Raw genomic sequence first — 17,059 nt, 5'->3', positions numbered from 1 at the left:
TTAATGTTTAAATGGAGTAAGATGTTGTATTCTGAGATTCTTCCGTAATTTTACTTTAAAATCTATTGTAATTTAGTGACACTGAATACTGATGAGAATGGGTTTTTGCCAAACAGCCCAAGTCTGATATTTCATGAAGCTATCCTGGGTAAAAAAAATGAGATTGTCATTAGATTTTTGCAATTTCTGTTAAATTTACGTCCGTACAAAGGAGCACAAGTTATTTTACATTCGATGTTGTTCTTTCTCCTTGTGACCATGTAAAACAAGCAAAATACATTTCAGAAACTCATGAAAAATATATAGTCCACACTGGCTCTTACCATTTATCATGCAACACACCTGGCATTACAGTCAGAGCAAATGATTGGGAGCTGCTGTGTTTTAAGCATTTATGAGGGTGAGCACATTCAGGAAGCTACTGAAGATGTCAGGGGTTAATGGGAGGACAAATCCCGGAGCTGTTCGTTGTTAATGCACGGCGAGAGGATCATGGACACATTCAGGGGCGGTCCTTGACGAGGCCAGCAACTGGCACCCCAGGCGAACCACGCAAATCGGTGTCCCCACCCGCCAAACCCCAAGGGCAGATCTCGGCTGAGGTTTTTTTGGTAAAATGAGAAATATTTTATCACTATTTTCCGTTTCATGTTTTTTTAAGCGGGGTTTTTTTTTAAACAGAGGCATTATTATTATTATTCGGTTTGTCCATCCGTCGTCTGTCCAACCAAAACATTCTCAGAAATGTTGCGAAATGAATGATAATTCATTTTCTCGCACGGGAATTGAAATAATGACATCTTCGTTCTGTTATTTGTATTTTTTTCTGTCGAATTTGGCGCCCAGCTAAACTTGACCTCCTAGTTCGCCTACATGAACGGGCCGTCCCTGTGAATATTAGACGCTAGATTTTTTTGTAGCAACGCTAAAATAAAAGCATGCACCAATGTTTGCATTTTCAGCTCTGCATAAACACTATCAAGCACATGCGTAGGTACCGTACACTGCATGAAGAAGAGTGGATATTCTGTGTCGATCAGGGGCGTTGGTTTATTATATATAAATTATTAGGATAACCTCACTTTAGTTTTTTTTGCAGTAGTCTCACGATTGCTATGTAGAGTGTAGTCCAATTTTGCAATTCGCGGCAACAATTTTTTAAAATATATATTTGGAAAATTAGGATTGTGACGATGGCAATCGATGTTTAACTCTTGAGAATGACATCACAGGATCTTTAACGTCCACTGTGAAGACGATGATGCATAGGTTACGGTTAATGCACCCACAGTATCAATGGTACATCTTACGCAATGATTGTGTTCTTTACATAATCGACATATATTCAATATGTATGTGTAAATTGTATGCTTAAGTAACTTTATGGTGATTAAATAATGTGCAGCCCTTTATGACTCCGTTGCTGGATGTCGCCCTCTCAGGCAGTAGTGTTGATCAGTGTGGGTTGGTGACCAGCTTCAGATATCAATCGCAGCTGATGTTATTTTTGGCTGGGCATAAAAGCTTAATCACTGGCTTGGTAGTGCAGTGCACTAACCACTATACACACTTCCGTTGTGTGGTACAGTTTGTGCTGAACACACATTCAACCTATATCGTTTTTTTTGTACGGTAAAGGAAAAAGTTGCCCATTGCGTTTTTATCGAATGTGTGTTTCGGCTAACACAGTTGATCAAACGAGATCTGTTTTCTAGAACACGGACGTAAAATTTCGGTCACGCGCCGTTTGACACGGCCAAGCATCTCACCCTCCAGATGTTTTCAACTTAATTTCTCCAATGGTTGTATCTCCTTGTCTGATTTCCCTTCTGATGTTGTTTGTCACTTTTCTATGTGCAAAAAAACCAGTGTAGCTATTCTATCTTCTATTGGACTTTTTAATATTTTTAAATAGATATATTACAAAAAAATGAAGCATTGGTTTGTGAGAACTAAGACCATAGTATAAATTTCCAGTGAGTAAAAAGTGTGTTTCATAGTCTCACAAAGGCTTAGCATAATGGTATGTAAAAATAAACACGACTCACCCACACCTAAAGCTATCAGCAAACACCAAAATAATAATCAAGCATGCAGCCAAGATACATATAGGAATTATGCCACATATACTGTATGTTGGATTTCTTTCCCACTGTACATAGCCAACCGTGCTAATCGGAGGTGTTAATATATTAATGGTCTATGAAAGGAAGTTTCCATGGTGTAGTGGACAGTTAGCACACTGGATTAGCATTCCACGGAGAACTTATTTATTGTGATCTCTGTTCGTTTAGCAGTATAAAATAGCATGCTACAGTCAGTCAATTTGAAACTCACACGTGGTAGGGTCACGTGTGGGTACTTCCACCTCTTCCAAAAGATTTGACTAGTGTGGAAGAGTAGGCAAAATGCCCTCTCGCTCTCTAGAAATCCTTTCTTGTGGAGGCGTTTGTGCCAGCAGTGACGTGAACAATGTTGGGCTGCACATTTACCTGCATAGAAATACATTTTTTACACCATTGGTACCTCATTTGCCAGTAACAAATATGATAATTGTTTTTTTACCCCTTTATCTGGCAACAAAACTGACACCTTTAATTACGAGGAGTCATATTTGCATAGACCACAATACCTGCAGTCATAATGCAAACAAAAAACATTTCTCTGATAAACATGACTCCTCGTTAAAAAAGGTGTCAGTTTTGTTGCCAGATAAAAGGGTAAAAAAACAATTATCATATTTTTTACTGGCAAATGAGGTACCAATGGTGTAAATGCTTACCCCGAGCTCTCATACTCTGATGGTGCATTGTCTTTGAGTTGTGCGCCTTTTGGCATCATCTGGTCCAACCCATGTGAGACTAGGCTCTAAGGAAAGCTGTCTCGGGTGTGGACCAATCAACTTCAAGGACAGTGCATACATTATCAGAGTTATGTTTTTTGTTTGCATTATGACTGCAGGTATTGTGGTCTATGCAACCATGACTCCTCGTAAAAAAGGTGTCAATTTTGTTGCCAGATAAAAGGGTAAAAAACCAATTATCAAACACATTTTTATTACATGTTTATATTTAGCACTTCTTGTAACAGATTATTTACAGACTTTTTTAGCGTATATTTCCGATCGTTATTGCGGTAACGCATTGTTTTTATACTGTCACACAGTTCTATGATTATGTTACATTGTGTTGTGACATTTAAGTAACTTGAGTTTAAGCCCAAGTGATGACAATGATGCTTTCAAGTACGGCAAGTGCACATTTGTCATGGTTAAGCATGTGCAATGTGACGTGAAATTATCTTATCATTCAAGACGTAATAAAATCAAGAAAAGCAGTACAATGAGCTATTAATGTTGCCACCTCAGGTAAATGTTTTCTCAAGGCAAGTGCACTTCGTTCCAATAAAAAGAAACTAGTAAACTATTATTTTCCCAGGTAAGGACCACTGCGTTATATATCTCTTTCAGAAGCGACCTGACCCACAGATGATAGCGTAACGAAGTGGTTTATCATGTGGAAATGTATAGCAGCCAAATACTCTAAACACACGTATATTGATGTGGAGGATAAAAAACGGAGGACCTGGAGAAAATCCACACGACCACAGGGATAACGTGCAAACTCCAAATATACAGCAGGCGTCATGGTCAGAATCAAACCCACGACCCCCTGTATACCAAGCGAGGTAAAAAACATCAAGTCACCATAGCATCTCCATTTTTGATACTGGCTTTCTGAGGTTAACAGCTATTGAGGACAAACGATGATTGTCCTTGGCAGCCTTTACATAATGGCTCCGACTGTGGTTATGGTGAGCTAATTTGTATGTCTTGGTTGCCTTGTAAGATGTGTCTCTGCAAGAATCCCTTTCTGACCAATATCAGTGATGAAGAGTGGTAGCACAGTGCTCAGCACACTGAAGCACGAACCCGGCTACCTCGGTTTTATATTCCTGGTCACGGTTAGCATCAGTGGCGAGTGATATTTGAACTTATCCGGGTTCGTACTCAGATTGTAAATGTTGTTGATTTTCTCTCCAACACACCGTTGTGCGGTACTCGTAACACATTTGCATGTTCTGTTTACGTGACAAGCCTTGCTAGTTGTCTGTCGGGTGATGGAGGGTTTAACGGCACATTTATACTTACTCGATCTAACCCAAAAAACCTATGTGATGGATGATATTGGTCGCGAAAGCCTCCGTGTTAAACAGTCCTGGGTCTCCACCTCCTCCAACCTATACTCAGTTGAAAGGTTAAAGAATGGGAAGAAAACCACAATGGTCGGTGATATGTGGGGGAGCTTTCACCCAGAAGTGGCGTGTATATTGTTGCGTGTTATTAATCTGTTTTAAACTCAACAGACAAGTCTTATATAATTTTTTAATATCATGATGTTTAGACTGTAATCGGCCTTGGAAATTTATTTTAGTTATACAGTATATGTAATTAAGAATCCACGATATATCTCTAGATCATCGTCAAATTTTGATTCTCAATCTTGTACTATAAAGATACATGCCAAAGAAGTGTGATATGGGAAAACCGTGATTCTTCTCATGCAAAAAAATCAGTCTTGATGCAATTGGTAAATGCATTTAAACAATGTATTCGCATACACACAACATACATTGCAAAGGATCGCATAAGTATTACATTAGCACAGTGGGAATGGAATGCCATTACAAAATCGATATAAATTAGAAATTTTAAAAAGTATGTCGTATGTTTCACAGCAAAACAAAAATTAAATTCTACAAAATATATTAACATCAATGTAGAATGCAACAGTATTCTTATTCCAATGCTACTAGTTTGTAGTTGGCATTATGCTGAATATGCTCACACAGCAAACATTCCCCCAACCCCACCACCACTTACGCATGAAACTGCATTTTCACTGGTCGACCAACGCAAAAAACAAAAACTTAACACATTCTGAAAGGACACTGCCAATAAAGAAAGAAAAAAATCATAACCTGAAATTTCCCCCCCTATAATGTTATATATTGATATATGTTTTAGACATTTATGTTGCGTATTTTTTTTGTCCTCATAGGGAAGTGTTCTTGGTGCGTTATACCATAACTAAGCAGTGATGAACCAATACCCGCACCAACCATTGCCCAACCTCTGTGATCCTCCATTGCGATGTTCGCTTCATTGAACAATTGCTGCTGGATAATATCGGCTTGGAAAGCCAAGAGATCGATGACTAAAACACGCGTGTTACTTTTTTACGTGGATAGACGGAACATAGATCCCTTTACAGTATTTTTATTTTTTATTTTGTCCTATGGTTAAATCAATCAGATATTATTATGAATGTTCACAAATATTTCCAAACCCCACAGTCAACTGGTGGCAGTACAGAATATACAAACCTTTGACATTTACCAAAATGTTACGAAGCCACGACCATGATTAAACATCGGAAAATGCACGATTGCCAGAAAGATACGCGACTTTTACGCAATTTTACATAGCATCAACTCTTGAACTCGGTGATCAAAAGAATGTACATTCAATGCCATGCAATGAACATGTATTTCTCCAAGCTTCTTCACTTATGCGTGGTTATGTGCAAAACTAGGTTTGTGATGCAAAATCACATTATTAATTCCAGTTGCAAGTGGTTAAGGGTACACATTGCTATGATAGAAAAAACACACACCTTTGTTGACTCTCATATATGGAACTAATTCTCAATAACAACTCAAACTAACAACATCCAGGAGTGTGGGGCTCGTCTGCATTGCATTCATAAACTCCCAACAATCATTTATGGACCCTGTTCAACCAATACAAAAACATTGCACGTATAAAATCTACTAAAATAAGATAGGAGACTATATCTGATACGATTGCAGCAGCGTAACAATTCTGTACACATCCTAACATTTCCAGTGAAATCTGACCTTCAATGTAAATTTCCTTTTGCACGAATTAAGTATGATTTACAGTGTGCTATTTTATATCAGTGGAATCTCGCATTATAATGAGGGTCATTTGATGTGAGGCACTTGGATATGACATTTATTTTCACATCAACAGAGCATTCTCATTCGCACCAGGTATTTTTTCTGTGACTCCAAAAAAATCACCTGCGGATATTCAGTGAATATCCGTGCCACGGTTGCACACTAATTTTTTTTAAACCCCATAATGTGGTTCTTACGTGCTTCGTACAGGTAACAGCACTGCGTTCCCGTTTAAATGTAGACATGTCACCCAATCGTGGGCTGTACAAGTCACCGTTGCACACGGTGCCATGGACCATATGGGGAGTTTCAAGCACACATTCCAGTTTCGGTCCAGTACCATTTTGTGACTTGCTACTGTAAGGTAATATTCGCCTTGCTTCAACGGGATGAACTGTATTCACATTGTTTCGAGAAATTATATGCAAGCCGGTTTATACGTTGAAATTTTTCACGATCTTATAGTGATATAAGCCCCTTTTTCATGTACTTTAATTATGAAAAAATCTCGCATGATTATTACAACAGACAAATTAGCAATAAACATTTGTATAATGGCCAGTGGAGTGCGGTGTTCTGTTTCTGTTCAAGCTTACACACGAGTACATATTTGGCAAGAATGTTTTTTTTAACATGCGGCAGTTTAAATATTGCAACTGTTCAAGATAACATTCGTAGTTATGTAAGCCCTTTTACATATTACAAAAATAACATCGTATAGATTAATTCACAAATAAGTAAGTTGCACTTTTACACACATTCATATTTCACAGGATGTTTTAAAGACAATTGTAATTAAAGCATGACTCCTTTTCAGGGATGTAACGAATAATTTATATTTTCTTGACAATAGAGATATCGCACACACGCACGTTTATTTATTCGTTTCATTATTGAGCTTTCGCATAATGACGACTATATCACCCTGGATTTATCCAGGAAAGCTTCATTTATCCACAAAAGATTTCAGCAGGATCCTGCCTTGAGTTGTTTTACCATTTATATTACGAGTGAGTGCTTTGCGTGTTTTGAGAATAAAGCAATAATGAAAATAATTGCACGTCATCTCATGTGAGTTTCAGTCGATTTTGTTTTTCTATTCATCGAGCCACGTGGCTAAATGTGTATGCTGTCTGTCCTGTCACAAATGGTGCATGGCAAGTTGACTGAGCACATCTTACGATACAGGCAATGGCACAGGCTAATCCTCTCAGATGCGTTTTCAGGTTGACACACACAGCATGTTGCTCGGAACAATGTCCGATGTTTTGCTCCAGTGCTGGGAGCGTCTTAATTAATTCCACATCAAGCAACTCCGAACACGTGAAGCGGGACGTTAGACATCTACGCAGGAGCACCTACGCAGGACAGTCGCGCAGAACTATCCTGTCATTAGATTCACGTCAGGGTCGCTGTGCTGTAGATATATATTAAAAATTTAATTTGCAAATAGAAAGTTTATACATTTGATATATATATATATATATGCATCAGGCACTTTCACAAAGTCAGATATGTACTCGACAAAGAGTTCTTAGGTAATCGTTAAAAGTAACCACATTAATGATCACATAATCATTTAGGTTTTTATATATTTATATATTATTTTTAAAGTCTATATTTTATAAAAACGTCAACGGCAGCAATCATTCCTTCATGAGTGCTTACACTTGTTTTGGGAAACACGGAAAAATATGTCATTTTAATTCACAGCAACGCAACTCTTTCGGAAACATTTGCACTCGGTGGACCGCTGAGGGATACGTGGAACCGCAAACGCATCGTTCAGTCAAAAAGTGCCATGTGTCTCGACTCACGGGCAGAAAATTACATTCAGATGGAGCAAATCCCTTTTAAATGTTACGTTTAAAGTTAACGGATTCCATCACAATTAACAACTCAACATAAAACCATCGCAAGCGAACCGAGGAAGTGCAAGGCCACCGACTGGTGCTGGTAATCTTGAGGATTGTCATGAGCTCCAGCCCACGGTGAGTCAGGGCCAGGAGAATGAATTGGTTCTGCGTAACAGGCAAGGATCGAATTTCGATTTAAAGCTATTGTGACTGCAGGGATTCATCTTTTTGGTTTCTTCGGTAAAGTCACGTAGGAGGGAAATAATACAATAATTAAATTTAAACATAATAAAATAATTCTCACGACGTTTCAGCCACAACGCAAGCAGCCGTCCTCAGGTGAAGAACAGGTCTCTCGGAAAGACAGCGTCTGAACGCTGAAGAACAGGTCTGTCGGAAAGACAGCGTCTGAACGCTGAAGAACAGGTCTGTAGGAAAGACAGCGTCTGAACGCTGTCTTTCCGACAGACCTGTTCTTCACCTGAGGACGGCTGCTTGCGTTGTGGCCGAAACGTCGTGAGAATTATTTTATTATGTTTTATTTTTATTATTTTATTATTTCCCTTCTACATGACTTTACCGAAAGAACCAAGAAGAGGCAAGGATCACTCTCTTTGGGACCCAAATTGCGTACGCGATTGCAGTCGATACACATTTACAGCCGCAGCGGGTTCGTTGTGAAGTTTGAATGCATCCCTGGGTTAGGGAATCCTCCAGCTGGGCTGGATTCTGACCTCCGACTCGTTGAGGGTTCTCTGCCGAAGCCAGTGCTCCAGGCACTCCAACACTAGCGGGTAGCGCTGCATCTCGAATTTGTTGGCGAACAGATCGCTTCTCTTGGTCAGCCACTCCAGGTCACCCTCGCCGTACACACATATGTCCCGCACATAGTGCCCTGAAACGAAAGCACACGTGTTCGGACAGGCGCTGAATATTAACACGAGAAAATCGAATTGGTTACGAGTGAAAATGTGTTTTAATTTCTCACCTCATTGGTGGTAGTTTTCACGAAACCTCTTATGTGTAAAAGTGAACTAACGCCTGAAATTGTTATGAATGCTGATCCCAATAATCAGCTATTGCCAAGTCACATGAGATAAATTATCATTTTGGGGGACATTTTTTTTGCATTTTTAAGTCCAAACTTACGCTGGATGTGAGTAGCTCTACAACTGGTACGAAAGCTCGATAAATATAGATAATGGAAAGCACATAACACCTGCCAATTACGTATCAATTATATGATTGAAGCCGATGTGTGATTCACTATTACATTTTCATCATGGTAACCCATATCTAAAATTACTAGTATTTCGAGTCTTCATATATTTTCCTCAGTTATACATCTCCACAGTCCAGGAGCTGTCCCTTTTTGATATCTGTGAAGGGGCTGTGTTGACCGCTATAAGTGTAACGTTTTGAACTTCCTCCTGGCCACCTGAAATATGGTTTGATTCCTGGGATGCGTCATGTTTTTTTTCCAGAGAGATCCACATACAATTCCTCCACTAGTATGTTGCTATCTCTGTCATGGGTTATGGGTCCATCTTTCTCCTCAAGGGAGACCATTTGCGAGTTTGCCAATCATCAAACTCCTTTTTGCCACCTTTGCTTGCTATGATGTACAGTAATCGGCCATCGTTGCGTTGTGTTCCCTCCAAGTCCTTTCTTCATTTGTTTTCTAATTGTTTCACGAGAGGTCTGTCACATTCAATCTATTCGGCTCGAGGCAAATGTGAACAAACAAAAGTCGTAGACTTCAACAAGTTCGCTAAATAATTGACGATATCGGATTTGAGAGACACAAGTGGAAAACAAATCACAGTTTGTCCTGTACATCTAGGACCGTAATTTAAAGTGCTAATCGGAAGTGCGTGGGGAGGACAACAAACTAAATGCTAAAAGCAGTTCTCAATAAATGAGTTTTCAATCGAGATTTATAATCGCGTAGCTCCAATGGCTTCCTAATATCAGAAGAGTGTTCCCGACGGCCGCAGAAGCGCATCTGAAAGCATGTGATGCGGTGACCGTCTTTGTTCGATGGCCAGCCAAAAGCCGCTGCTGTGAGGATGACGGAGGCTCACGTGATGGGTTTATGCTCCTTGACGAGATCAACAAGGTGTTGTGGGTAATATGGCACACGCCCAGTGTGTCTGCAGCAACAGGATGCATATTTCGGTATCGCGTTGGCCGATCCAAACCACGACGACAACAACAACAAGCCAGCGTTCCAGATCCATTACAAATGGACAGAGCCCCTTCCCCTGGGCCCCCGTGGCGTCACCACAACTGACCTTTGCAACCTTTGTGAGTTTTTTCACCGTCCCGCCACTTGACAGCACGGGTATTGCCCCTCCAGCTAGGGACCGTGTTCGCTCCGGGTGCATCTGCAAGAGGTTAAGAAGGTTTCGACCAAGTCGGATTAACTAAACGTTGGTGATCCCTCTTCTTGGTTCTTTACCCTTCTACGTGACTTTACCGAAAGAACCAAGAAGATGAATCCCTGCAGTCACGAAAGCTTTAAATCGAAAGTTGGTGATCCCGTTAGCTGCACGACACGGTGGTAGACTTGGACATCGAGGCAGTGCCAGGATTCGGTTTTATGGGAGCCTGGGGTTGTCATGTTAGAGTTTCCCCCCTTGCCAGTTTTAACACTACTCCATGCCCATTGCAAAACACCCCGCCATTATTATTATTACTTACCTTTGTTATTTTCTTATCGTTTTACTTTTAACGTAACACACGAATCATGACGCAAGATCAATTGAAACGAACACAACTACGGTGCATTTTATTCTGGCACGTAACTTAGGCAGCAATACACACACTGCAGTGATGCGATAGCTTCAAGTTCCACATCGCCTCTAGGATGTATCAAGAGTGCTACGGTCCTGCATTTCAATCATTATGAAGCAGCACAGTGTGTCTATGTATGTATGTATGGCTACCAGAGGTGTGGACTCGAGTCATGTAACTTGGACTCGAGTCAGACTCGAGTCATGAATTTGATGACTTCAGACTCGACTTGGACTTGCATAACAATGACTTTGTCCCACCTCTGAGGTGTGGACTCGAGTCATGTGACTTGGACTCGAGTCAGACTCGAGTCATGAATTTGATGACTTCAGACTCGACTTGGACTTGCATAACAATGACTTTGTCCCACCTCTGATGGCTACAGCCACTCAAAGTGCCTGCGATAATCTGGCCCTAACCGAGACGGGGAACACCCGTGAGAGTAAGAATGCATGTACGTTGAACTTCTTTTTCGCACCGTACGTAGCCAACAAACGTTGTACTATGTCATGCAATCTGTGTGTGTTGGTACCTGGCAGGCTGTTGAGTGTCACAAAGTAGTGCTCATCGGGGCTGAATGTCTCCTGAGACCACTCCAGCAGGTCCTGCGCTTTCTTGTCATCGAGCACGTACTGCACGAACTCTCTGGTCACTGCGTAGTACGCCGTTCCGAAACACAGATTTATGCCGTGCGGTGGGGGGCCTTTGGCAACATTGGTCCTAATCATCTGTTTCTTATCGTTGTCTACGACCTCCTTGTACACGTACTGGGTCCTCCACTTCATATGAGGGGGTTGAAAGATGCCCGGAGTAATGTTCTTCCCTCTCCACTTGTTCTTTAAGATCCGCACGATCTCCTGGTTTGTTCTCAGTGGGAAATCCTGACCGCACAGGTTCAGGACGTATTTCCAGCGAGTCGGTCTGGTCGCCAGGTCCTGCATGCAGTTGATGTCGGCTTTCAAGCGCGAAAAACCAGCGTAAACGACCGTCTCCGACCTGGAGGCCAAGAAGACATTGTCGAAGCAGCCTGCCAGTCTCTGCATGGACTCCTTGAAGCTCTCCGAGGACTTCACATCCACGTGAATGCAGTAAATATTCTGTGGCATGTAAATGTTACGAAATAGAACGGCGAAAGTCTCAAACTCTTTGTGAACGGTGATGATGTACGCCAGTGGGAAATCTTGTTCTTCTTTGGACAGTGCCTCCGTGATGTAGCTCTGCTTCTCAATGAAAGCACTGCAATTGACATTCTCCTCAATGGCCATGATGGGCCTTTGGATCTCCTGGCAATGGGCCCTGAGGTCGTCGGTGAAGGTTTGTCCCTCCATCAATGCCAAGCACATCTCATCTGAGAAAATGTGGCATCTGACCACTTTGGGGCTTGGGAACAGAAACTCAGAGATGTTGTTCCCTTTGCTCTGCATGTAGATGCAGCTGAAGATGACGAGACTTGTCATCGTGCAATAGAGCAGCAGCAGACGCAGGGAATTGTCTGATGCCATGGCCAGTGTGTGGTGTGTGACTGAGATTTATTGCAAACCTGAATTCGCCAAGTTATCTGTGCCTGAAGGCTTTAGTACTTGCTTTGGTGCAAAATTCTGTCTCGATTCAGGTGGCGACGTTTGGCAATTCTTTTGGCATGCAGTAAATCTCCCTTCACACTTTCTAATTTCCACTCACAGTGTACTGAACATATGTTGGCTTCTGCATGCACATTAAAACATGGCAAAGAAGATACAATACTCAATTCCAGGTAGACGGTAGCTTCCATTGAAACATGTTAACGTGTAATGTCTTCCGTATCATTTTTGCTTGTTTGCTTTCGAACGGATGGTATTATTTAATATTTCCTAAAACAAGATGTAAAACGCATATTAACAATACAGTCCATGCCATGGTTCATAAATAAAAAACATGTTGCTAACCAGCAATTACTCCTTGATATTTCAGATAAGTGCCTTGGCTTTTTTTACGTGTTATTTAAAAAATATATATATTTTTACTCCATTAAAAGTGGATGTCATGATACTCATCAAGAGCAAGTAGAACGCAGAGGCACAATGCAATCACATGAGTTCTATGTTCCGCCTAGAAGTGTAAATAGATTAATAATGTGTCTACATTTTGTAAGGACAAATTAGCATTTCAATTTCCTCATAAACTACTGCCGGATATGTCGTAAGAGCAAGTACAACTCATTATGTTTGAATGAGTCAAACATATGCGTTCTATTAGAGTCAACTTCTTGAAATGATTCAGGGTAATAGTGGCGACGAGTGGTCCGGGTTAAAACAAGACCGCCGATGATGTGAAATATTTCTAAATTAGGATGTAACGCGTGCATAGAATGGGAACGAAGACGTAGAATGATTTCGATTTAAAGCTTTCGTGACTGCAGGGATTCATCTTCTTGGTTCTTTCGGTAAAGTCACGTAGAAGGGAAATAATAAAATAATAAAAATAAAACATAATAAAATTTCGATTTAAAGCTTTCGTGACTGCAGGGATTCATCTTCTTGGTTCTTTCGGTAAAGTCACGTCGTAGGGAAGTAATAAAATAATAAAAATAAAACATAATAAAATAATTCTCACGACGTTTCGGCCACAACGCAAGCAGCCGTCCTCTGTCTTATCGACAGACATGTTCTTCACCTGAGGACGGCTGCTTGCGTTGTGGCCGAAACGTCGTGAGAATTATGTTATTATGTTTTATTTTTATTATTTTATTACTTCCCTACTACGTGGCTTTACCGAAAGAACCAAGAAGACGTAGAATGATGTATCGTTTCTTAAAGAAATCGGTAACTTGTGTCACGAGTGAGGAGCAGCTCGTGTCAGAAGTAAGAGGTTAAAATGAGCATGAAATACCCTTATATTTAGAGTCCATTGTCCTCAAGCACAGTAATTCTTCACAACCCAGTTCATCTGCTGACAAGTAACTGAGGTTTAACTCAAGGCCGTAGCCATGGAAACAACATTGGGGGGGACCAAATCTTCCAGGGGGTGTGGGGGTCCCCCCCCAGATAAATAATCTAAATTTTAAAACGAATTTCCTGCCTAAAATATAAAAAACATTCACTAACACATCGGATGGACTTTTTTTTTACTTTTTACAATACTGTCTAATGGTGTAATGTATTATATTGCTCTGTTTTTTTCTTTTTTACCTTTTCTTGTTTCATTGTATGTAATGGCAGAGATTAGGGATTAATAAATTACAACCATAACCACAATAATATAAACAGAAATGTATTTTATAGCAAAATATTGGGGGGGGGGACATTTTATATTGGGGGAGATGTGTCCCCCCCCCCCCCTGGTTTAACTGTATATTAATTACATAACAAGAATTGTGCATTTGCAAGTTTTCAAAAAGTATTTATAAATGATGGCTGAAACCATATTTAGCAGCGTGGATTATCACGCAGACATCATAAGCGGTAATGAGGCCTTGGTAGAAAAGGGTGATGTTAAGTACTCAATCTTGAGGAATCAGCACAAGTACAGTAGTGTGCAGGCGTTAACCATCAGGTTCAATGAAGATAGAATGATCTAAAGTAAAAGTAGCGTTGCTTTGTATCTTAACAGCAAAAAAAAATACTTGCAGATCAATAAATGTCCCACGAAAGTGAAAAATATTTATTGACCGTCGGCCGTTTCCTGTTGGCTTGAGCAATCGTCTTCATGCCTCTCTCTCACAATTGCTGAGAGAAAGGCATCGAGATGATTGCTGTTTAAATGCTCTAGACTCTAGAGCCTGCTCTGTACACTGTGTACAATTTACACAGCCACAGGGAATTCTGTGACTATGGATGCCCCCCTAGCGACGAGAAACGCGGGAGTTTACTGACAATGTCCACGCTGATAATAATGTGTCACTGAAGCTGAAAGCGCGATATATTTTTTTAAATGGTTGCGATGTTTCACGAGTGACTGCGGCCATTCAAGAGCTGATTTCTCATGCCCTATCTGTTATAGCCATCGGTCTGGCCGAGGAAACTCTCAACAGGAAATAAAGACGACACTCTAATGCAGTAATGCATATCCGCACTTGAGAAATGTGATAGTATGTAAGGCACAATAGGGCCAATGAACTGGGTGGAATGTTCTGTTCTTTTGTAAAATGTTTTGTTTTATTATAGTCTTACCGGTTAACAGGAAATGGTGACTCGGTAAATGCGCTGGCAATGTTGAGTTTGCTTTAATTTGATGCTCCAAAATGTTCTTTAATAAAATTTATTATCAACGTGTCCCGGTAATGTTACTTTTCTAATAACAAAGGACAATTTACATTTATAGATAATCTTAAATGCAACCCGAAAACTAATTATCTGGAGCATAATGGCCAAAAATGAGTTAATGTTTGAAATAAAACATCAAGCCGTACGCCCAGAAAATTTTCCATTTGCCGTGTTCGCAAATTACTATTTTAATTTGAGGCTAATTATTATTGCATTTTACAATTATTCACTCTTGTCTAATTATATAATACCACTCACCCTACGCAGGGCAGTAATGATTATCGGCGTTTAAAGCGCTGACAAATGCACTCGAGTGAGAAACCAGCAGAGTTCAGTTTAACACCGTGGGCTTTTGCAACCAATATCATCCATAATACAGGTTTTTTTGGGTTAGCGTAAATATATAAATGTGTCGTTAAACCCGCCACCACCCTGATGAAGCTAGTTGTAATTACTGGCGAAACGTTGTACTCAGACTGTAAATGTTGTGGCTTGGCTCTCCAACACACCGGTTAGTGCTGTACAAGTATACTACACTATACACTACATTATACACTATACTCTACACTACACACTACACTACACACTAGTGCTGTACTAGTGACGAATTGGCCACGTTCTGTTTACGTGACAACCCTTACTAGTTGGCTGCGACGGGTGGTGGCGGGTTTAACGACACATTTATATATTTACGCGATCTAAGCCAAAAAAAAGATGTATTACAGCAGAGGTCAGTTTCCACCTCTGGCTAACCGCAGTTGGTGAGTGGGTAGCCACCCCTCAACAACTTCGCATTCGGCGTAAAAATTAACACAGTTTGCTAAGGAATCCCCGACCCCAGCAGGGATTGAAACAGAGCTGTAAAGTATATGCAGTCCATGAGAGAGGTTTTTGAGTTAGTGCGCGTGAATGTAAATGTGTCGTTAAACCCGCCACCACCCGACACAGCCAATTAGTAAGGTTTGTCACGTCAACAGAACGTGCCAATTCGTGACTAGTACAGCAGCACGCCGGTAAGTAAACCCACAACATTTACAATTCGAGTATGAAGTTTCGCCAGTCATTAACAAAAAAAAACCTCTATTATGGCTAGTATTAGTCGCAAAAGCCTAAGTGTTAAACCAAATTCCATACAGTATATTAGTAATTGTATTGATAGATGCTTTGTGTTTTTGAAATTGCTTTATTAAATCTTATTGGTTCTTTCGGTAGAGTCACGTAGAAAGAACCAAGAAGATGAATCCCTGCAGTCACGAAAGCTTTAAATCGAAATTTTGCTTTATTAAATGTTTTTATACGTGGCTTGCCAACGCATATTTGCATTGTTCACTACTGCCAACATCTTTTTCAGGAGGCGTTAGGGTAGCATTTAAACGGAGAGCGTTGTCCAAAAAAGCTCTGCCACTTCACAAGTCGTATAAATTGACCGCCTCGACTAACCACGAACAGCACACGCACGTACGCTATATCCCACGGCGGCAACATCTGCTATGAATGGATATTAGCAACACCGGTTGCTATGGGATTACGCGGCAAGCTGTTCGCGCATTACTCGGATTATTATAATTCCAAATCGTAGACTCTCAACACACACAAAAAAAACACTGGCCCAACAAACCATAGCGACCTCTCTGCGCGCACATGCGAAAAGCCACACGCGCTCGAACAGCACGAACATCACCACCGCCACCACCACGTACAGCACGGCAAGGCACAAGACGCACCTGTTGAGAGACAGACGGGCCAGGAGAGAGCAGCGGTGGTGAGGACGTGACGACGCGAACAACCATCCTCACCTGTGCGACACGGGGTCAATGTGTTCGAAGGTCGTTTGCTGTTCGTGCGCTGTGGATGTGAGTTGGGGGGGTGGGGGGAGGGCTTTCTTTTTTTTACACGCTTTTATGGGTGGAGGGTTCCCCCTGGAAAAGCAACCGGCTAGAGATTGTCGAAAGGTCCGCATAGGAGTGGGTTAAATATTGCTGCACTCTATGGGCTGCTGTTATCGGTACTCACCACTGATTCGCTCCCACTTACCACGGGGCGTCCCCCTTACTGCTTTGCCTCTCTCTGCCTTCTTTTGTGGGGGGGGAGGGATGATAAGTAAATAAATAACGGTGGGAATGTGCCCGCTGTGTTGCGTGTTCGCCGAATGGAGAAGTCCTGAAATAAACTTTTAGGCTGTTG

At 41.0% G+C, this 17,059-nt stretch overlaps 1 protein-coding gene across 3 annotated transcripts; it reads right to left on the bottom strand.

Annotated features, from left to right (window-relative positions):
* Positions 1–8,386: 8,386 nt before the first annotated feature.
* On the bottom strand, positions 8,387–16,748 carry GCNT2 (glucosaminyl (N-acetyl) transferase 2 (I blood group)). 3 transcript variants are annotated; one of them, XM_061554285.1, is made up of 4 exons: positions 16,672–16,748; positions 11,167–12,484; positions 10,133–10,225; positions 8,387–8,733 (listed from the first exon to the last, which is right to left on the bottom strand). In XM_061554285.1, the coding sequence occupies exons 2-4, from the start codon at positions 12,134–12,136 to the stop codon at positions 8,540–8,542; spliced, it is 1,257 nt and encodes a 418-aa protein (XP_061410269.1). In that variant the 5' UTR covers positions 12,137–12,484; positions 16,672–16,748; the 3' UTR covers positions 8,387–8,539. The 3 variants fall into 3 exon arrangements, with proteins under 3 accessions (XP_061410269.1, XP_061410268.1, XP_061410270.1); XM_061554284.1 differs by having other exon boundaries at positions 16,600–16,732; XM_061554286.1 differs by lacking the exon at positions 16,672–16,748 and having other exon boundaries at positions 11,167–13,199.
* Between the last annotated feature and the right edge of the window lie 311 nt (positions 16,749–17,059).

Source organism: Lethenteron reissneri, chromosome 19 (assembly GCF_015708825.2).
Source record: "Lethenteron reissneri isolate LAM-NWPU_2019-01 chromosome 19, ASM1570882v1, whole genome shotgun sequence".
Classification (NCBI taxonomy): Eukaryota; Metazoa; Chordata; class Hyperoartia; order Petromyzontiformes; family Petromyzontidae; genus Lethenteron; species Lethenteron reissneri.
Note: the sequence above shows the minus strand (reverse complement) of the source record. Positions and strands in the feature narration are given on the sequence as shown.